This window comes from Chelonia mydas, chromosome 4 (genome assembly GCF_015237465.2).
Source record: "Chelonia mydas isolate rCheMyd1 chromosome 4, rCheMyd1.pri.v2, whole genome shotgun sequence".
NCBI classification, from domain to species: domain Eukaryota; kingdom Metazoa; phylum Chordata; order Testudines; family Cheloniidae; genus Chelonia; species Chelonia mydas.
Genome location: NC_057852.1, coordinates 61,998,776 through 62,022,540, shown reverse-complemented (window position 1 = coordinate 62,022,540; position 23,765 = coordinate 61,998,776). Strand labels below are relative to the sequence as shown.

General features: G+C 39.0%; 1 protein-coding gene across 1 annotated transcript; it reads right to left on the bottom strand.

The window, feature by feature from the left end:
• Positions 1 to 722: 722 nt before the first annotated feature.
• On the bottom strand, positions 723 to 21,971 carry TDO2 (tryptophan 2,3-dioxygenase). Its single transcript, XM_043545326.1, has 12 exons — positions 21,958 to 21,971; positions 13,779 to 13,887; positions 11,093 to 11,183; positions 10,165 to 10,235; positions 8,225 to 8,352; positions 6,170 to 6,356; positions 5,762 to 5,869; positions 4,528 to 4,639; positions 4,135 to 4,192; positions 3,641 to 3,720; positions 2,840 to 2,930; positions 723 to 1,292 (listed from the first exon to the last, which is right to left on the bottom strand). The coding sequence occupies exons 1-12, from the start codon at positions 21,969 to 21,971 to the stop codon at positions 1,139 to 1,141; spliced, it is 1,203 nt and encodes a 400-aa protein (XP_043401261.1). The 3' UTR covers positions 723 to 1,138.
• Positions 21,972 to 23,765: the final 1,794 nt, after the last annotated feature.

Sequence of the window (23,765 nt, the reverse complement as noted above, 5' to 3'; positions counted from 1 at the left end):
TTGAGGCAAATTGGCAGAACGGTTTGATGGAACTTTGTATTACTGCTACCCTTGCAATACTAGTACTTTGGATAAATAAAAAGGACTTCTCTTTCTAATGCCTTCATTCTGGAACCATTTTATACAACTAAATTCCTTTTAAAAAAAAGAATAAATAGTAAGAAATAAAGAGCTTTAAGTTTTTAACAGCCATTTATTTGAAGTGAAAAAATGAAGTATGGAGACTAAGTATTTAACAGAATATCAGATATTTATTTTGTTACTCTTTTACAGTTATGCATTATGACACATTTTTATTATGACACATAAGAATCAAGATTTTTCTCTTTTCATATAAATTATTTTGGGACACTGACAGGTCCAGTTTGGCTCAATATTTAGACTTTTTAGCGGTATAAAAATCTCAGTACAATAAAAATGTCTTTTTAAAATTTAAGGAGGGACATATTTTAAAAGTAAATCCTCATCATCCTAAAGCATTTTTTAGTGCATGAAAACCTGAAAATTGACGAGAAATGAACTAAACAAAAGTAAAACTGATTAGTCCACTTTTATTGTCCAAGCTGCCAGAAATGCAAAAATAAGCATAAATATAGAAAAGTAAACTGGATGATTTAAAAGAAATTTTAGAAATCATTTGTTACCAAAAATCACAGAGATTTCTAAAAAAACAAAGTGAGCTTATGCTCAAATAAATTTGTTAGTCTCTAAGGTGCCACAAGTACTCCTTTCTTTTTGCGGATACAGACTAACATGGCTGCTACTCTGAAAGAAATATTTCTTTAAAGATACTGAGCAAAATGAATCCCTAGCATTAACAACAGAATTTCAACTGACCCAGTATTGCTAAGTGTCATTAATATCTCTATATACTGTTTCCTTCAGCAAACTGTGCCTTCTTATTTCTGTAATGTTCTAAAAATACTTCAATTTGAATATTTAGTAGTTAGTATCATCTCTAAATCATACTATTTGTGTCCAGAATTTCATCACATGTTTTAAATCTTACAGTCTGGCTTGCATAAATATATATACATGCTTTGTAACATTTAATAAATTTAAGGGACCTCACAAAAGGTCAGAACCAGTTCATATGACAGTTCAAAGTTCTTTAAAATGGATCACCATGGCAGGTTCTTTAATCTGAATCATCACTACTAAAGTAGGAGCTGTCACAATATTCCGCTGTGTAAAGGAATTTATGAATAGTTGGGTTCATCTTTGGTATCCAGTGTCTTGGCACCAAATATGTTGAGAGGTTGAACAAATCTACGAACACCTTGTACCTGTCACTGAAAAAAGAAAATCAGATGCATTAACTTTAATATGGTAGCCTGGAGAGGCCATAATTGGCCTCTACAAAGCCTAATCTTGGTTCAGATTATCAAATTACATTACAAAGGGCCCTGGGAACTCCCAATGTGTTTGAATGATATACTACACAAGCTAACCCCCATGATCTTTTAATGGAAAACATCTACTAGTAATGATTTCAGATTCTTTCCATCAAGTGTGGCAATTCAGGCTAGAGCTGAATGACACAAGATTGATTTGGGTTCATGTGGTTTCAATCTCCATGATTTTTCATTCTTAAATGAGCCACAAAGTGAAACTCAACCAAAACTGCCATCACGTCAAAACCATGTTTTTTCATCGTTTCTACTCACAGTCATTAGCTGATTTAGGCTTGAAATTTAGGTTCACCGAAAAGCCTGAGGCCCTTTTGTAACCCTACCCCAAGTTACATTTGTACTAAAACCCCAAACCTGGTGCATTTCTACTTTGACTGTTTGATGAAAATTACAGACAAATCTTATCTCAAACATCATGTCAGGGGAGTGGGCTAAATCAATATTAGAGCAGTTGCCAAAAGCCAGAGAGTGTTTGAAACCACTAGTTGCATAATACCTTCTACCTGAAACAAAACTAAAAGATTCCAGCTGGACGAAGAGATGTTTTCATGTGTGCTTCAAACAATCCAAAGTGTTTTTTGCATTTTGCTCTCCAGGCACAAAACTCAACTGTCAAGGTGTAGGTACAAATATAAGCTTTAAGGTGGACTAACTGACTGAATGTAAGAAAATATTAAATGACTGAAACTGTGCATATTCAGGAATGAGAAAGAGCTAGTTGAGGCTGAAGCTTCCAGCCCAATTTAGTTGCCATGATGATGGACGCAACAGGCAGGAAGCCATTTTTCCATCTGAAGTGCTGCGCTGGAGAATTGGTCAGTGAGACATGGAGCCAACATCCATGATCATCTGTTCCTTGCACAGCAGGGAAGACCAACAATTCTGAAGGACGACAACTGTAACTGATTAATTAGACACTCCCCGCCCCCCGCTCTCAATTATTTTAATAAATCAATCTTCATAACTGCATTGACTTTTATGGACTATCCCCTCCTGTCACTTGGAAAAAAATTCTCTCTCACAAGTTGACTGACAAACCACAAAAAGGAACTGAAAGGCTATAAACAGTAAAGCAAATAGCTTTTACCAGCATACATTCAAGTGTTCAGTCCCTAAATTCAAAGAATAGTTTAACTTTTTTAAGATAAAAGGTCACTATCTTCCTGCTATTTAAACACAGCTATTTATATAAAGACGCCAACGTTCAAAGTGTCGGTAGACACTGGTTATGTAATGCTAAGTGCTTATTTTCAGTAATTTTGGACCTATGCTCTTTTTTCTGGAACCTTTCACTAATACTAAAGTACTTTTTACCTGGATATGACTGAATGAAAAGTATTATTCATATTAAGTAATGTACTGTATGCAGATTATGGAGTGGTAACGAATAATATTATGAAGTTTAAATAATTTTTCTTCATGCTTACCTCACTGTTGAGCGCAGATACTGATAGCCTGATGATCCTCCAGTGCCAGCTTTGCTGCCAATCATTCTGTGCACCATGCAGACATGGTTGTCTAAGCAACAGAAATAAATAGAATTTGGCATTTCTAACTTACTTTTTATATTAAGTTGCTGCTTTAGGATACAAACAAGGGTTTGGTTACAATGGTGTTGACCATTGAAATGCCAGTTAAAGCTGGCCATATAGCAAGTTGTATTGTATCATAGTTATATGTGAGGTACTCAGGTTCAGGGGAATGCTTATGACCATTTTCCTGGGACATCAGAGATAAAGGTCAGAGAGGGTGACCCACTAGGTCACCAGGGAAACTCGTCACTCTTCAGCATGTTGCATACTGACAAAGGAGTACTGTTGACTATCATCCCAGAGATTGCAACATATTTCACCCTGTTTTGTAGATGGGGGGTAAGAGAGTGCAAAGAATGGGTAGAGAAGAGTCATGAGGTGTGGGGAGAAACTGGGAAATATACAGTAGTTCCCTCAGATAAAAAGACGTTGCCCCAATTTTAGGCGCAGCATGGAGGGGATAGGTTTAGTTTCAAAAGGAAGGCAATGGCTGTTCCATATACATGCATCAACAGTTAAGGAGGTGTCACACCTACCCTCCAGATCAAAGCAAAAGCAATTGTCCTTCGAATAAGAAGGGGAAAGAGGTCTTTTGAATTCTAATTGAACACACCTTAGTTACAACTATAGTAATAAAGGGAAAAACAATCTTGTACCTAGAAGAGATACTACCACAAAAAAGAAGGGGAAACTTACATCTCCATTTGGTCATGAGTACATCAATATCCATGAGAGAAGTAAGAAGCTGAAAGGGAACCTGAAAGCGAGGCTCCTCTCTTGAAAAATGAAAGACAAGACACAAAGATAGTTCTTATTACCTTATTGATATTTTCTTATGTCATGTTTGTCAAAGTACCACTTCAAGTGTGCATAGCATTGACTTTGGTAATTTTTCCCCCTCAATTTCTTCTACCAATACAAAAATCAGTATTCTAATAGGTGCTTTCACCCTCTTAAAATGGGAGTTGCATTTTGTTCCATGTATATAGCAATTTATCCTTAGGAGAATTTAAGGACCCTGCTAAAGTACAGTATATGATTTAGAATAGCTTTACAACAATTAATTGCAATAATAAGTGGATCGCAAATTGTGTACATACACAATTTGTGGTGCATAATACGTCATCTACCCTTGACTTCCTTCTGTCAGAATTCCCACTAAATCTTGCAGCAATATCGCCTTACTGTACCTGTAGAAGTAGATCATTAAAGCGCCTTTCAATGCGTTATAAGAGAGTCGTCTTTCTCCTGCAAAATTACAGATTTTATTAGTTTTTGTGTTAATTTTCCTGCAAATGTCCAGAGTCCACTATACTATAAACTAAGGATACAAAAATATATGGTAGGAAAAAAGTATATATTATAGTGTTTAGCTATCAGAGTTGCTTCAAAAGTAGCTGTATACTGAATGCCACCATTACCTCGAAAGTTGCCAAATCATAAAACTCAAGATTTAAAAAAAAAAAGCGAATCACAAGTAACTTTCTAAGACAACTTTCTTCCTTGTATTTTTAAACTTCTTTTCACAAAGGGTCCAGTTACTGTTATTAAACTATCTTTTTCCAGATGTGAACGTAACCTACCTTTACTAAGAAGATGTTCATGGCGTTTTTCATCAAATAATGAAATAAGAATCTCTTTTTGTTTTTGAAGTTCAGCCAGTAGGTCCTCTTTTTCCTCTGACTCTTGTTTGGCCTTTAAAATATAAAACAAAATGGTTATTTTTAGAAGAGGCCTACAGTTTTTGAATTATTTATTATACAGTTGCAATTTTCAGAATCATACTTCTATGAATTTACACATTTAGTGTAAGGACCATATTTTCAGACAAGTTAGATGTACCACTGCCTATGCAAAACAAAAAAATATTACAATCAGTGCATGCACAAATGTACCTAAATCTCTACATTAGTTAGCCAGTTTTCATACCCAGTCAAGATCAATGCATGCACAAGATGGGGACACAATTACATAATTAGTTATTTTTTTAAAAATCTGTCCTTAAGTTCTTAGACATCTGATTTTATAGTTTCTTCATTTGAATGAAGAAAGAAAAAGAAACCCAACAATTAGAAAGATATTAATCTTAGAACTGGTCAAAGTTTCCCAGATTTTGAATATAGGATTTTTTTTTCATTAAAAATGTGATTTGACCTAAAGAAATTCACTTCCAAAAATGAATCCTCAAAATACCACGAGAGCATTTTGTTAGATACATAATCACTCACGTCTAGATATTTTTTGTCCTCTTGAGCAACTAAATGATTTGTTTTTAAAAGCAAAACATTCTTCTCATGGTAATATTCATATACAGTTCAATAAGTTCAATATCAGTATGTAGAAGTCCCTTCTTGTCAAACCCATGTGTACCATTTAGTAAAGCTATGTGAAACAGCACAGTTCCACCTCGCAATGGTGTATGCAAGCATTTCCTTCCATATGGATTCCCATGGGCTTGTTCTTAGAAGAGTTGCACTTTGATCTTCAGACTCAAGTGCCTGGGGGTGAAATTCTGACCCTAGTGAAGTCAATGGCAAACCTCTTATTGACTTCACTGGAGCCAGGATTTCAACCCTGTTTTTTGCAATCAAAAAAATCACTCAAATAGCACACATTTCTGAAGTCAAATAATAAACTGGCCCATAAATACCTGAAAGAAGCGCATAGTTCCATTGCTCCTTAAAAACAAAGTTTGTTTAAGACTGAATGAACCAAGGGAAAGGAACAGTGATTGGGTTAAAATGTTAACTAAAATGGCAGGATCTTCTTTTATCACATATCTTATGCTTGTTGATAGACTAAGGATACATAATTTACCTGAACTATTGCCAGTTCCTTTTCTAGACCTTTTAACACATTCACTTCAAATTTTCCCCAGAAATTAAATCCTTCTGGTTCTAGTCCTGGTGTTCTTTCCAGCCATGCCTTAAAAACAAAACAACATAAAACAAATAGGTGATACAGATCATGAGTTTCTCTTAAATGACCCCAGAGTTGGGAGGCAAACTCCCCACTTCTAATCCTATCTAACATTGACTCCCTCTGTAGACCTGGACAAGTTACTTCAGCCCAAAAAGTGTTTAGGCACCTCACTCCCATTGATTTCAATAAAATGCCTAAATATCTTTGAGAAACTGGGAATTTCTCTGTCAGTCAATTTCTCCTTCCATAAATAGGGTAAGAATACTAATTTAAAATAGGGCAGGTCTATACTTAAACACTTACCTCCACTAATTGCAGAAGTGTTGGCTCCTGCTCTGATTTAAGCAGCAGTTCATTCTCATGTCCCTTGAAGTTATCACGGTAATGCCTTCTGTTATAAGGAACTCTCAGACTCTGCGGGACACCAATCTTATTCTCTAATAGGCGGAACTGCAGGCTCTGAAAACCTGATGCTGGGCTCAAGTAATCTCTTTGGGTATGGAAGAAGATAGAGTAATTACATATTATTTCAATAATAAGGGTATTTTGTGGTTTTCCTATCCAAAACTAAAAAAACCTACATAGACATTTCTAACATGAAAAGCATTTCAAATAAGACTCTCTGATATACCACAACATTGACATTTCCTTTGTTGCAACCCAGGTATCACAATGAAAATCTGATTTCTTTATTTTTAAGTAAATAACAACAAATTATACATTGAAATCAATATTTAAAAAAACACATTCAGGAGGAAATTTAATATGAATATTAATTTATTTCTAAACATACACAGCCAAACAGGTATTAAGAAAGGTGCCTTAAGTCATTAAAATTAAAATAAACAAACTATAATATGTTTATTGGTGTTTAAATTATTCCATAGATCTGAACAATTTTTTGTTTGGGGTTTTTTCTGGACAAAAGGATAAGGTGGCGGTGTCACCATGGCTAGTTTTTTGTTATGTGGGACTGATGTAAAATTAAACTATGTTGGCAAGTTGGAAGAACTAATTAATAAGAATAGCCGTGATTCCCATTCCCTGGCAGTTTTAGTGGTTCAAAAATAAAGGATAAGATGGTTATAATAATGGAATTGAAAGTCATTGATTTGGTTGTATAATTGCTTATTATACAATAATACATTTCTGAAAATTGCAATTGAAGATCTCTCAAAATAGATGGTTAATCCACTTATTTCTCTCTCTCCCCCTTTTCTTTTTAAGTTTAAAAATGGGAGAAAAGGATTCTGGCAACCTTTAAGGGCCATGAATGATGTTTTGTGGGGTATTATGAAGTGGTAATAGGGCGAATTAGAAGTGAGCTGTAGCTCACGAAAGCTTATGCTCAAATAAATTGGTTAGTCTCTAAGGTGCCACAAGTCCTCCTTTTCTTTTTGCAAATACAGACTAACATGGCTGTTACTCTGAAACAAATATATAGGTTGTCAAAAGGATCCAGGAAGGGCTGGGAGTTGGATGACATGGCCACAGGTGACCCAAGTGGAAACCACAGGAAAGCTAGGAATGGGGGTGCATGCAGCAACAATGGAGCTTGGGAGTGAAAGAATTAGGAGTTCTTTCCTGGAAGCGAGACAGGCAGATGGGTCCCAGAAGCCAGGCCAGCAGCCAGAAAGAGGTATACAGGCTTCCAGGCCCCACTGTCTGCTTCTATTGGTAGATGGAGAGGAAAAATTCCTGGTGGGAAAGGGGGAAGTGAAGAGAGATGGAGGGTTGGTGGCAAAAAGCTGGCAGCAACATGCTGCTTCCCACAGGCTTTTGAAACATTATATTTCAGTGATCCAGGACCACTGCAAACCTTATGAAGTTTAGATGTGTGAAGCCCCAGAACCAATGGGTTAAAACATCTAGCTCATGCTCTAGATGTGGAGCCGTGGGTTTCTCTTGCCCACACAAGTTTATGAATTGACATAAAATGTTGCAGAGAACATGTGGCTGTGAGAAATGTAAGGAAATTGCTAAGTCTTAGCTTGGCATTACCAAATGACAGGACAGTTTGATTATTTACATACTGTTATTTTAGTTTTGTAATGGTGATCTCAGCTAGCAAAGTCACATACCAATAATTAAGACAAACATCTGTTTAAAAATCTCAGAATACATTGGACTTGCAATCAAGTTAGAGACTGTTGATGACCTTTATCGGTTACTAGTACAGCTGCTTCTCTCCCAAATACACACTCATGGTGCTGACCTAATTGATTTAGTTCTTCAGCTGAGTGGTAGAGGCTCAGGCTTTCAGCTCTGAAAGTCCTGGATTCAAACCGCACTGTTAGCTCTAGTGAGGACAGTTACATAAGCACTGATGCTAATCAATAAAAAATAAATCATATTTACCTGAAATCAAAGAAGTCCAATGCAGTCATAGTTTCTAGAATTGAAAATTGCTCCACAAGTAATTTAAGGATCATTGAAATTCTGTGCATTCGAGCAACAACCTTGAGCATGTTTCTCTCATCTCTCACCTTAGTAGAAAAGAAATACTTATGACCAGATTGAGAATGATGAGCTGATAAACTGTTTATACCTTTGTATTCTACCCATCAATCTCTTTTAGGGTGTTATTCATCTATCCCTGCAGTAGCTCAGTGTATTCCATGTAAAAATCAATAGCAAAGTCTTGTATTTAATGTAGACTCCTGCATATAACTAAAATCATACTTTTAAGGCTTATGCTTAAAAGATCAACTGTGAGGGCTTTTTGTCTGGCTGCTTACTCATTCTAACTGGATCAGTTATAAAGGAATTATTTTCCCCATATTTTTAACTCAAAAAGTTACTGAAAGAGTTGAAAGTCTAGGCCAAAGTCATCCACAGTGTAATTCTATTAGAGTCAATGGAGAAGCAGACCAGAGGAAGCAGGAGCGGTAATGTGGCTAAGAAAGTCGTGTGGCACAGCTGAGAAGATGCTTGCTAGCAAGCAGAAGGGGGAAATAAAGGAAGAAACAGGAGAAGTGAGTGGGGAAGGAACTGCAGAGCCGTTCCCAAGCCAACTCTGTGTCAGCACGTCCATTGCCTTCAATGGGATCAGGATTCCTCTTGAGATTTCTGAGGCAGTCAATGAGCACGACCAAGAAATATCAATGGAGGGATGAAAATGCTACATTTTAATCTTTTTCATAATCCTCCCACCGGTTTCTGAATTTCAATTTTTCAACATTTTTAATTACATTTCAACAAAATATTACTTTCATGGAGAAATGTATCCCATTTTAGAGATGGTTAAAATTTTCTGAATATCAGATTTCAACAACAAATAATCAACATACTAAATTTCAGTAAAAAAAAAAAAGGGGGGGGAAACTAATTTTTCATGAAACTTTTTGCATTTTTTTTCCACATTTTACTACCAGGTCTACTTCCAAACAACGTTACATAACTTTATAATATCCACAAGTGCTGGATTTTCATTTACAACTATCAGTTTATTATTAAAACCACATAGAGCCAGCCATCTCTGATTGACAACACATCAGAGGAAACTCAAGAGTTTGTCATTACAATTCATAAGTGTATAAAGAATTTCGCTTCGGGGCAGTGTTAATAAAAGCTCAAAATATTCACCTTTTTTTTCCCCCAGGTGTCATCATATAAGCATCTGCTGTTGATTTGATAATTCCTCTCCAGTTTCAACAAATCACATCCAAATACCAGAGGATTTTTTTCCTATTTTATTTACCAGCAATTTATACACTGATGAATAATAAAAACATTAAGTATTTTGCATAAGCGAACCAGAAAATTCAGAGGAAAGGGACCCTTTCAACATAAAAATAAAAATTTTAAATAATTTATATTTTAAAAAAATCATTTACAATTATTATTTTTATGTTGAAAGGGTCCCTTACCTCTGAATTTTCTGGTTCACTTATGCAAAATGCTTGTTTTTATTATTCATCAGTGTATAAACTGCTGGTAAATAAAATAGGAAAAAAACCTCTAGTATATTATATATAATTTTTCCCCTAGCCATGCTTTTTTGGCAGTAAAATACCACACAAATAACCATCACCAGAGCTTGTGACTGGTATGGCCAAAGCGATTGCTCCTGAAGAGTGATCTGTGTAGGCCAGTTACTTTAGAAGATACAGTCCTCAGAACAGTGCATGATTTTACAGATCAAAATATGCAGACTATCATAATGGCAAAGTGGTGTCACTGAAGAGCTGAATTTCAGCCTTAAATCTCATTTTTGGGGTATGTGTGGATATGGTAAAAATCAAGCTTTCAGAAAGAGGCTTGGGTTTTCATATGATAAATATTTGCACATAACTTACACGGCCATTCTGAAAGATCACCCGAACTGAGTCCAGTTCCCACAGAATCTGCTTAAACCAAAGTTCATAAGCTACAATGAGAAAGGCATTGTTAGTGTTAATTTCATTGCCATTGCTGGTATGTAGAAAGAAGTTAAGCAAGTAGATTAGGAGGTTAATTTCCGAATTTATTGTTAAAACTTCATTTAAAATTAATATTCTATTTCCATGTGATTGGGGTGTAAGAAATACTGATTTACAAATGTACCTGCTGTTTAAAGAATCTCTCCCTTCTTCAGACCATTGTTGCATGAAATAATTTAGCACCTGAGACTGTTAACAGAACTAATCACAGTATATTCACTTTTGGAACTCTAGGCTGGCATATAGCAGATTAACAACAGTTGGGTAGAGGGGAAAACCTGGCCAGGCTATCAAGACAAACCAGTGCTCTTACACAAAGCACCATGGGATGTGTAATGTCCAAAAAGATAAAGACGGAACCTCAGTTTTAGCATGTCATCTAAAAAAGACCCAAATACAGTAAACAGCATAGTACTCATTTTACTATTTCAGATGGCTGAATCTGCTCCAACACAATTGAACCTATGGTTCTGAGGAGTCTAGGAGTTCTAAACCTGATGCTTAGGTCACTAAGCCATCTCCATTCTTATGTATATAATGAATTATGTTGAAGAGTATTCTCATTCTCTACTAAAACTCTTCAAATATGGATTATGGACTCTCTCTCTCTCACACACACACACACATACACACACACACACAAATACTGTGTTGGCAGAGGAATGGGAGAGAAAGCTGGTATTCATGAAGGAATTTATAACTGTGTCCAAAATCAGAACAGCTTCTGTACTGCATGTTCTAGCACCAAAACAAACAAATGGTGTGATTGCACCAGACAGCCACCTTTTTCTGTCCTGCAGCTTACCTTGATGGGTCACAATGAAAAGATGCTCATCATGGATCTTGTTTCCTTTTTTTTCACTCTGCAGCTGTTGAGCATTCAATATTTTGTCCAGCTTTAAAAGAAAGATTTTTTGTAATAATCTCAAAACTCCACTGTTGGGTTTTGGACAAAATGTTCCTGATGGGAATTTATGTGAATACAACAAAACAAAACAAACCCCCCACATACTGGTCTTTAGTTGCATTTTATTTATTCTGCATTTTAATAGTGAGCCAATCCATTGATTTTTTCTGTTGTTTACAACTGGGAATAGATGAAAGAAATAGGATTCTGCCCCCTCAGTGGGGCTATTTGCAGAATAAAGTACTATTTGGAAAACGTACCTTATGAGAAGGGCCCTACCAAATTCTTGGCCATGAAAAACACGTCATGGACCGTGAAATCTGGTCTTTTATGTGCTTTCACCCTAAACTATACAGATTTCATGGGGGAGACCAGCGTTTCTCAAATTGGGAGTCCTAATCCAAAATGCAGTTGAAAGGGGGTTCCAAGGTTATTGAAGGGGGGGTCACGGCATTGCCACCCTTCTTTCTGCACTGTCTTCAGAGCTGGGTGGCCAGAGAGCAGTGCCTGTTAGCCAGGCACCCAGCTTTGAAGGCAGCAGTCTGCCAGCAGCAGTGCAAAAGCAAGGGTGACAATACCATACCATGCCACCCTTACTTCTGCCGGTGGCTCTGCCTTCAGAGCGGGGCTCGTGGCCAGCAGCTGCCGCTCTCCAGCTGCCCAGCTCTGAAGGCACAGCGTCGCTGCCAGCAGCAGCACAGAAGTAAGGGTAGCAGTATTGCAAATCCCCCCTACAATAACGCCCCCACACACAGACACACTCCTTTTTGGGTCAGGACCCCTACAATTACAACAACATGAAATTTCAGTTTTAAACAGCTGAAATCATGACATTTACGATTTTTAAAATCCTATGCCTGTGAAATTGACCAAAATTGACCACAAATTTGGTAGAGGCCTAATTATGAGAGATACTGGAAGCTGTAGCTCACGAAAGCTCATGCTCAAATAAATTGGTTAGTCTCTAAGGTGCCACAAGTCCTCCTTTTCCTTTTGCGAATACAGACTAACACGGCTGTTACTCTGAAACTGGAAGTCTAGACGCTCAGTCTATTTAATTTATCAAAGAGAATGTTAAGGGGTGATTTGATCAAGAATTTGGTAGAGTCCTAATTATGAGAGATACTGGAAGTCTAGACGCTCAGTCTATTTAGTTTATCAAAGAGAATGTTAAGGGGTGATTTGATCACACTCTAAATACCTACACAGAGAACAGAATTTTGATAATAGAGGGTTCTTCAGTCCTGCAGACAAAACTATAACAAGATCCAGTGGCTGGAAGTTAAAGCTCAACAAATTCAGATGAGAAATAAGGCACAATTTTCCAACAGGGAGGACAATTAAACCATTGGAACAAATTACCAAGGGTTGTGGTGGATTCTCCGTCACTGGAAGTTTTAAAATCAAGATAGGCTGTTTTTCTAAAAGATATGCTCTAGTTCAACCACTACTTTTGAACTTGAAGCAGGAATTAATTCAGGGAAATTGCCTGAGTTATGCAGGAGGCCAGATTAGTTGATCACAATGGTTGCCTGTGGTCTTAAAATCTATTAATCTCTAACATGAAGAAAAATGACAAAATCTAGCCATCTAATGACTTTTAGATACTCATGTGTTCTTTCAGGCAGTATAGTTCAAAAAGCCATTTGAACAGCTTTTTCATTTGCTTTTTATTAAAGATGATAAGGAAGGGATAGGAAAGGAAAATAGCTAATGTAGTCTATAAATCATATCTGAATGAAATTCATTTTCAGTGAGGCAGAAGTCCTGTAGAAAAAATGCTATGGTGATCGTCTTATTAAAGACGGTATTGTATGAAGACACACAAGCGTGCTGAATCAAAGTTGCCCAGGGATCTTATTACTGGAATTTTCTAACTTCTGAGTGCTTGACATTGTTTTTTAAATGTAATTATGTAATTATATAACTATTGGGACAAATTCTGTATAAGACTAGAGCAACGTAATTTATTTCAGTTTACGTCAGTGCAACTGATGAAAAAACTGGGTCCATGAGCTAAATTTAAGACATTTTACAGACACTTAGATGTATTTTTTTCAGATTACAGCTCAGGGAATTTAAGCAGAATGGTTAATGGGAACTGCACAGCCCCTGCTGAGCATACTGAAGGTTTGCCCTGAGTAACCATCTGCTAAAATAATGAATCTTCTGCTTTGCTGTGATTTATCAAGGTGATGTGTTATATGCATCTCAGTGTAACTCTCTACTTCAACCCTTCTCCATTCACAATTTAGCTACAGGACTAAAAATAATTCCCGTCTGAACAACAAAATCCAATTTGTTTTCTCAAAAAGTTAAAAAATAACCAAGCGTCCCATTAACATTAACAGGTATGTGAGCTGTCATGGAATCTTGGGTGGGAGATGTTTGTTTAACTCAAATGTCAAGAGATACAGATGCCTGGGGATACATCCTTACAGCTGGGAGTGAAACAGTGATCAGAAGGACTTGCCTTGATTGTTGACCTTCGCTGGCAGAGGGAGGGAAAGGACAGTGCCATATGTCAACATCTCAAATTGTAACAGGCATCAGGGCAGTAACATAATCCAGTCCTCACACTTACATGGAGATAGTCGCCATAGATAAGTCCACCTTTGCTGGCTTTATTCAGCCCTTCTTGTGACTTGTCTTCTCCTTCCTCATCCTCCAAAGACAGTTTATTAAAATTAAATCTAGGAATAAAAGAAAATTACAAAAGGAAATAACAGAGCTAAAAATATCAGAGCAGTAATTGTGCCTAAAATTCAGGCACTGATCTGCTTTGGTGGCTCAGTTTCGCAAACATATATGATAAGCAAAATAAACAGCATGTATCTATCTTCAACCTTTATAGCACACACATCACTATAGTATCTAGGTACATTCATATCTAGTATATCCCAATAGCCAATGCTCAAAAGAATTCTTAGTCCAGCTCTCTTCATTCAGTGTTGTCTATATAATTATTTAACCCTTGGTAGTTAATGAATAGCCTCCTTTTGAATTTTACACTTAACATTCACATTGTATCTATCGTGTTAACTGACATTATGCAGTAAATAGAGAAATATACTCACTGATATTTGTTCCCCCAAAATGGGCACCCACTCATGACTCCAGAATCCAATAACTCGCTGAGCAATGTTCCCCAGGGATATAGTCTACGAACATTACCAAACCTACTGCAGCTGCCTTTTATGTAACCTGATCTTAGCGTACAGGCCAATCCCCTACTACTCCATCTGCCCATCCCTGTCATTTAGTAATAATTACAGAAGCTATCCTGACACAAACCTCAGTAAGTATTTGTTTTGTTGGCTGTTCTGTTAGTTGAGTCACCCAAAACAAGAAGAGTTGCAATGCTCATGTTGGTCAGATGTCACATACTTTGAGCAGCTTTCACTAAAGTTCTTTTGACCTTGGTCTTTTTCAGTCAGGCAGATAGTATGGGATCAAAGCTAATACAAATAAAAAAAAAAATCAATGGGAATTCTGTGTATAAGTCAAGGGTAGAATATGGCTCTAAATATTGAATCTCATGGATTACTGACACAGGATTGTAATCTTTAAACACTAAAGTCAAAATTTCAAGGCACTTTTGATGAAAAAAGAGTGAAGTCTGTATTGGGCAGAGATGGACTATATCCCAAAGGTGACCTGAACCCCTTCTGGAATTAACTCCCAAATAATATTTTTTAAAAAGATTACTTACACAGTCTCTCCAATTAAAAGCAAAACAATTATTTTATTAATAAATATCCATGTAAATTCTCATAGGGCAGACAACTCCCCAGTGGTTTAAATATACTAGGGTTTCTTAACTCTTGAACTATATTCCCATGTAAAAATCCCATGCATATTTGTTGACAATGGTTACTCAGTTCTGTTTAATCATCAACTTAACCACAATGGAGTAATGGACACACATGCTGGAGTAGCTGAGATATGGTTCTTTCTCCTCTGTGCCCCCAAGTTGCCAGGATTTTCAAGAGAAACATTATCAATGGTCTGTTTTATTGCAAACACTTCAGCCACTCCCCTAAGCATCAGAGTCTGCCTCTGATGCCCCATGACAACCCTCTGGTGCCATCAGCTGCTCTTGCCCCTGTGAACCAACACATTTTCATACCCGGGTGTGTGGTAATGGAAGATATAAGCTCCCAAATCAAGTGACTTTAAGTCTTTACAAATAAAGGGCTAAATTGTGCTTTTAACACATTAGCCATGTAAAGAGAGGATTGAGTGACCTGAGCAACCATGGAGGAGTGATGGGGCATTCTGCTGGTGCAGTGCAAAAAACATTACAGTACTTTGAACACTTTCTGTTCTGATTCAGCAACAGCTGATCAATCAATCACATAATGTATAGGTCAGACAGGATGCAACACAAAGAAAATTCCTCCTGACATCTTCAAAATGCTTAAAATATGTTAAAGGGCGAGGCGTCTGATGAGCCCCAAATAGCTTTAAGGGGGGAAAAACCCCACCACCTTTGTAACACCCATGAAGCATAACAAACAGAAATAGAAAATAGACAGTACTCTGAACACCACTGTTGCTTCACTGACAAAGATTTATAATTTCCTTCTGACCGCACCCCTCTCTTCACCATCTTCTATTGGCTAGCTTAGGCATCTTTCGGTTTAGCATGCTGGTTTTTGTGGTTCACTTCAGTTTGTGGTGCACATGTAAGGAGCTGGGAGCAAGAGGCGCTAGGGGCTGAGAGTGAGAACACGGACTGTTGGAGGACTGAGGTGTACAAGCATTACCAGACAGCAGGAGGAAGGTCCTATGGTGAGGATAAAGAAGGTGTTGGGAGGAGGCCATGGGGAAGTAGCCCAGGGAGTTGTAGCTGTCGCACAGCTGTTCCAGGAGGCACTCTAGACAGCTGCATTCCACAGGGCCCTGGGCTGGAACCCAGAGTAGAGGGCGGGCCCGGGTTCCCCCCAAACCTCCCAACTCCTGGTCAGATGCAGGAGGAGTTGACCTGGGCTGTGAGTTCATGAAAATGGCCAAACTGAAGGCTGCTGTGAAGCTCCCAGGCGAGCAAATCCGCCAATAAGCACAAGATCCACCAAGGTAGAGGAGGAACTTTGTCACATTAGTTACACCCATGCAACTCCAGTGAATTCAATGAAAGTAGAATTTGGTCTTTGGATCCCACAACAGTTCCAGCATAGTAAATAATGGAGAAGCAAGCAACATTACAGCCACTTCTCAGAAATTCTATTTGCAAGTTATACATGACATTACTTCTAGAACCTCATTATTCTGTGCTCTCTCAGCCCCCTGTTCAGATAAGCACTTAAACACATGCTTAATTTTAAATGTAAACATGTGCCTAAGAGCTGTCCTGAACAGGGATGCTCTTCCTGAATTGAGGCCTCAAACACATAAAGCATAAATTTCCTTTTCCTCTTAGTTTGTATAGTTGTGTTGGATGCATCAGCATTGTCCATTAACTTTTGTTTACTAGGGGCCCAGTCCTGCTCCCTTTAACGTGCACATTACCACATTATCTATTTATATAGCTGATTATATTAAAGGAGGTTTCCTTACACACCATCTCTAGTCTTCGGTTCTTTATTATTATTATTAATTATCTGTATTGCAAAAGCACCTAGGAGCCCCAGTCATGGACCAGGACTCCATCACGCTAGGTGCTGTACAAACACAGAACGAAAAGATGGTCCCTTCCCCAAAGATCTTACAGTCTAAGAGTCAGACAAAAGAGAATAGACAAATACAGACAAACAGACCAATGGGTCCTCATTTTTTAATCTAGTTTCCCTTACAGGTTCCATGAAAATTGAGCCTAGCATAACTTTTCATTACAACGTATAATCCATGCTCTAATCCAGCAGTTCTCAACTTTAGCAACCCGAGGACCCCCATTTTGTTGTAAAATTTTTCGCGGACTCCCAAGTCCCCTGCTCAGCCCCAGGCCCGGCCCCCACTCCACCCCTTCCCCCAAGATCTGACCCCACCTCTTCCCGCCCCCGCTCCACCCCTGCCCCTCCTCTACCCTGCCTCTTTCTGCCCCCTCCCGAGAGTGCGCCAAATCCCTGCTCCACCCCTGCCCTTTCAGTGCCTCCTGCCCGCCACTGAACAGCTGTTCCCTGGCGTGCAGGAGGTACTGGAAGGGAGTGGGAGGTGTTGATCAACGGAGCCAGCAGTCCCAGACATGATTCCACCCCCTCCGCGAGCATGCCCTGTCCCCACTCCTCCCTCTCCCTCCTGCACGCCACTGAACAGCTGTTCCCCAACATGCAGGAGGCACTGGGAAGGAGAGGGAGGAGTTGATCAATGCGGCCCGCAGACCCCAGTTTGAGAAACGCTTCTCTAATCATTTATGCATTTCTTCTTGTTTTATTATGTATAAAATTGTGAATGAAAGATAATATTAAATAACAATGCTTGATAATGATTCTACTAACAAAGACTTTAAACATATAATCTTTGATCTCGGTTTCGGCAGGAAAAAGTACTTTGACAGATCAATTCTGTCACAAAACATCAATATATAAACTGCTGTGCTATTAAATTCACATCAGAAGCAAATGTTCCCATGTATTCAATGAGTATTTTGTAATTTCCGTAGCTTGTAGTGCCCTTTGCAGTTAACCGTCACTTGCAATTAATAGTTTGTTTTAAGTCAAATAAAGATTCAATAACTCAAGGTTAGACAAATAAGGAAAAAAGTTGACACAACATTAATAACCCAGTCAGCCATTTGTACTTTGTGGGAGAAATAAAGTTCAAGGTCTTGCAAACTACCAAACAACTGATTTATAAAACATAGAGAAGAAAGGTAGTAACCAAGAGGATTTTTTTCAAATGCTACATATGACTGGCCTTCTAAACACAATGGGCTGTTGTCTCTCCTCAATATTTCTATCATTATTTCCAAAGTATATTCAGAAAGATATCCTCACAGTTGTTACCAAAACTCCCCTTCTTCCCCCAATTCATAGATACTAAGGTCAGAAGGGACCATTATGATCATCTAGTCTGACCTCCTGCACAACGCAGGCCACAGAATCTCACCTGCCCACTCCTGCGAAAAACCTTACCTATGCCTGAGGTATTAAAGTCCTCAAATTGTGGTTTAAAGACTTCAAGGAGCAGAGAATTCTCCAGCAAGTGACCCAGGCCCCATACTACAGAGGAAGGCGAAAAACCTCCAGGGTCTCTTCCAATCTGCCCTGGAGGAAAATTCCTTCCCGACCCCAAATATAGCGATCAGCTAAACCCTGAGCATATGGGCAAGATTCACCAGCCAGATACTACGGAAAATTCTTTCTTGGGTAACTCAGATCCCACCCCATCTAACATCCCATCACAGGCCATTAGGCCTATTTACCAAGAATATTTAAAGATCAATTAATTACCAAAATCATGTTATCCCATCATACCATCTCCTCCATAAACTTATCAAGTTTAATCTTGAAGCCAGATAGATGTTTTGCCCCCACTGCAATGAAAACATTACCTACAAAGATAAACCTTAAATTGATGCACAAACTTGTAGACTTTTACAGCACGCTGCCAAGCTATTATTTTGGAGGAGGAATCTCATTTCCTTCTCTTAATAAGTGCTCAGGATTTGTGTTGCAGTGACTAGCTCTCCAGCTGAGGAGAGCTGGCTGCCTTTCCCTCCTAAACCTGTTGATGCCACTCAAAAGCCATGTGAAAGGAACTAGAGTTCATGTACTAGGCATGCATCTGATGAAGTGGGCTGTAGCCCACGAAAGCTTATGCTCAAATAAATTTGTTAGTCTCTAAGGTACCACAAGTACTCCTGTTCTTTTTGCAGATACAGACTAACACGGCTGCTACTCTGAAGAGTGATATAAGGCACTCCCATTCCTCCCAACATGGCTGAGCACATGATGCTGCTTGTTTTGTAACACAGTCAGCACAGCTGACCAAGAGGAGAGACTGGGCAGGGCTCAGGACATGAACTCTAATAATGTTGCACCACCAGACCGGCTGACTGTGTGTTGTGTGAAGAAATACTTCCTTTTATTTGTTTTAAACCTGCTGCCTATTAATTTCATTTGGTGACCCCTCGTTCTTGTGTTATGAGAAGTAGTAAACAACACTTCCTGATCTACTTTCTCTACACCAGTCATGATTTTATAGACCTCAATCATATCTCCCCATAGCCGTCTCTTTTCCAAGCTGAAAAGTCCCAGTCTTATCAATCTCTCCTCCTATGGAAGCCGTTCCATACTCCTAATCATTTTTGTTGCCCTTTTCTGACCTTTTTCCAATTCCAATATATTTTAATTATATGCTATAATTTGGTCAGACATATGCTTAAGCCCCTTGATCTTGACTTCCACTTCCTATTCTAAAGTATTGATAGATTGCCTATCACTATATTGCACAAGCATTGACTGATGAGTGAATCCTGAAGTCATCCCTTTGTGGGGTGAAGCAGGGAGGGCAGGTCCCCAGTCTGTTCCTGATTGACTTCATGCCTGCATATCCTGAAAGTTTCGTTCATCCAAAATTTTGCAATTTGTCCAAGAATTCATACCAGACACAGGATATTGGTTATTCTACCCTTTTTGTTCCACTCATTGGGGAGCAAATACAATACCATGTAATTTAGGCTATATCTACACTATGAGCTAGGGATGGGATTTCCAGCATGCACAGATGTACTCTCATCCAGCTAGCATGCTAAAAATAGAAGTGTAGCCATGGTAGCCTGAGCAGTGGCAGAAGCAGCACAGGCTAGCAGCCCTGAGTACAAACCTGCTTGAACCCCATGGGTACATATTTGGGGTGAAGCCCATGCTGCTGCTGCCCTTGTCCATGCAGAGGTGGATTAAGGTTTCATGGGGCCTGGGCCAGAGCAACTGGGGGCCCCCTCCCCACTCCTTCCACCTGGGATCCCATCCCCGTTCCACCCCTTCCGCATACAGCCCCACACCCTTCTGCCCCTTCCCCCCCGGGGTGCTGGGGCTTCTCCCACCCACCCTGCCCAGCATTTCTGCTAGGGCTCCAGGTTCCTCTGCCCTGTGGCAGATGTCTTCTGGGGCAGGGCCCCCATTTTTCTGGGGCCCCCCAATTAGCCAGGGTCCCTGGGCATGGGCCCCATCGGCTAATCCTCCACCGTGTCCATGCTACCACAACTATGCTACTAGTTTCACCATGCCAGCTCCATGAGAGTTAGCGTGACAAGAGCTGGGAATCACACCCCGAGGTCATAGGATAGACCTAACCTGAGGTGACCAGCCACACCATGCAAGTAGTGGGTGGACAAAGCAACTAATTGTTAGCTTCCCATAGCCTGAAAACCGTTTGTGCAAACTTAAAGACGAACAACATACATACCAAAAATTCATTTTGCAAAGTATTTGCTTAAAAAATAATTTAAAAAAATAAAAATAAAAAAGAGCTCAGTTCATAAAACATTTCCACTAATTATTTCTACGTCTCTGTTGTAGTACAATGATATAGTTTGGCCACGATAGTTAGGAAAACACCAGGAGGAGCAAGCTAAGACTTTACTTAAAAGAACATGATGAATTTCCAGAAGGTAAATAAAAAGAAAACTGTAAAACACATAGGGAGAAAATAAGAGATAATCAGTTTAATAAACCAAATAAACTGACTCCTCCTTCTTTTAGGGCTTAGATATGAAGAACATTGATCCCCTTGAAGGAAATTTTTTAGAAAGACTAATTTAAGACCACAAGGCAAATATCTAATTTTAGAGAGGCTCACAGTTCATATTGCTTTCTCTCATCAGATGTGCATTAAAAAGTGATGTTTCAACCCAGTGCAGAGGAGCCATGAAATTCTCCAGTAAGGGCTAATGTGAGTTAAATGATGCAGTGGACCTTGTGTGGGCCTTATGCATTAGAATGCATTTCACTGCTAATGAATAGACCAACAAATACCTCCCCAGTAATGTATTGGACATAACTGAGAGGAGCCTTATTGTTTGGTATTCAATTTGATGAGAACACAAATGCAGTTCTAGATTTGGCCCAGCAGATGGCCTCATTTGTGACCAATAATCAGTACTCTTTACAAGAGCTACAGCAATTACTAAAGAGTCTTGTAAAACAATAGATTTTATCTCTAACAACAATAAGGACCAGAGGTGCTTAAAAACAGAGCTTAATTCTGTTAAATAGTTTTTGGTGGCCACACAACAAAATGGAGCCAACTCACAATAAGTGAGCAATAGGTGAGGGTCTCATCCAAAACCCAGACTCCCATTAACTTCAGTAGCATTGGATCAGGCTTCTAGTTCCCCCCTCTATTCCCCCATAGAAAAATTTAAACCTAAGGTTCTGTTTCTGTGCAGAACATAGCTAGGACGGGAAATGGTGGTGGTCTTCCAAAAAAAAAAATCCCTTAAATCCATCACAGTCCTAGAATATCTGGTATTGTCTACCAGCTGGTATTAGAGGCTCAGTTCTTTCTTTTTCATGTTACATCCTTTGGCCTTGCTCACACAACAACCTTCAGCCTGTTTCCATCAGCAGCTGCCAAAATGGTTGGCTCTAAACTGGTTTGCGAACTGATATTGCATCACTAATTCTCAGTGTCTCTGTTCAGTGCATGATTTTTAGTGTCTAGAAGACTAATGAATTTAAGTTCCCAGACTCATCTTTTTGAAAGTGCTGTGCAGGTTTCCTTGGAGGACAAGGATGGATAGGTCAGATACAGAGTGATTGCTCTATGAAAAAAGTGTTCACCCACAAGGGAATAGGGTGTTTTTGTCTTTTATCATTTACCTGTGTAAGTTCATTCGAGAGCACAGTGATTGTCTGGTTTCACCCACTTAATTGTTGTTGGGGCATTTAGTGCACAGGATGAAGTATACCACATTTTGTGACAGTCCTGTGTAGGATCCATGGATCTTGAAAGGTATGTTTTGGGGAGTGTTGATCATTGTAGCTGTGGAGATATGGCTGTAGGTTTTACATCTGTTGTTCTGGCAGGATGTAGCATCACTTTGAGTTGGTGTGTCTTGGTCTGTGAAGAGCTTGCTTCTGATGACAAGCCTGCAAAGGTTGAGGGTAATGTGAAGGCCAGAAGTGGGGGTTCAGAAAATATTTCTTTCAGGATGGGTTGTAGTTGTTTCATGATATCCTGTATGGGTTCCAGTGTGGGGTGGTAGGTGACAACTAGGGGTGTTCAGTCAGAGGGGTGTTTATTTCTGTATTGAAGCATGTTCTCTCAGGGTATTTGGGTGACCCATTCCATGATACAATCTACTCCTCTCATGGAGTGGCCTTGTTTGATGAAGGTGGTTTTAAGTGCATTAAGGTGTATATCCCAAACTTTCTGCTCGGAGCACTTTTTGTTGTATCTGTGTTCCCGTAGATAACAGATTTCTTGGTACATTTGGGGAGATTACTGGATCTATGAAGGTAGCGATGATGTGGTGATCTGTAGGTTTCTTGTATATGCTTGTGTCAAGGTTCCTTCCCCACTCTGAACTCTAGGGTACAGATGTGGGGACCTGCATGAAAACCTCCTAAGCTTACTTATACCAGCTTAAAACTTCTCCAAGGTACAAACTATTTTACCTTTTGCCCTTGGACTTTTCTGCCACCACCAAACGTCTAACCGGTTTTATTTTATTAGGAAAGAGCCCATTTGGAAACGTCTTTCCCCCCAAAATCCTCACCAAAACCTTGCACCCCCCCTTCCTGGGGTAGGTTTGATAAAAATCCTCACCAATTTGCATAGGTGACCACAGACCCAAACCCTTGAATCTTAAGAACAATGAAAAAGCATTCAGTTTCTTAAAAGAAGAATTTTAATAGAAGAAAAAGTAATAAAGAATCACCTCTGTAAAATCAGGATGGTAAATACCTTACAGGGTAATTAGATTCAAAACATAGAGAATCCCTCTAGGCAAAACCTTAAGTTACAAAAAGACACAAAGACAGGAATATCCATTCCATTCAGCACAGCTTATTTTCTCAGCCATTTAAACAAACAGAATCTAACGCATATCTAGCTAGATTACTTACTAAGTTCTAAGACTCATTTCCTGTTCTGTCCCCGGCAAAAGCACCACACAGACAGACCCAGACCCTTTGTTTCCCCCCCCCTCCAGCTTTGAAAGTATCTTGTCTCCTCACTGGTCATTGTGGTCAGGTGCCAGCGAGGTTATCCTAGCTTCTGAACCCTTTACGGGTGAAAGGGTTTTTCCTCTGGCCAGGAGGGATTTTAAAGGTGTTTACCCTACCCTTTATATTTATGACAGCTTGTCTGTAGGGTTCCATTGTAGAAGCTGATTGTGGTGTTCAGGGAGTTGATGCTTGTCTGAGAGTGTGCCAGAATGAGTTTAATGGATGGGTGCCGGTTGTTGAAGTTGTGGTGGAAATCTATGAGGGAGTTTAAGCTATCTGTCCAGAGGATAAAAATATAATCGATGTATCTCAGGTTGAGCATTGGTTTTGTGGTGCATTTGTCCATAAATTCTTTTTCAAGGTAGCCCATAAAGAGGTTGGCATATTAGGAGCCATCCTTTTACCCTTGACAGTTCCCATGGTTTGGACAAAGTATTTGTTGTTGAATGTAAAATTGT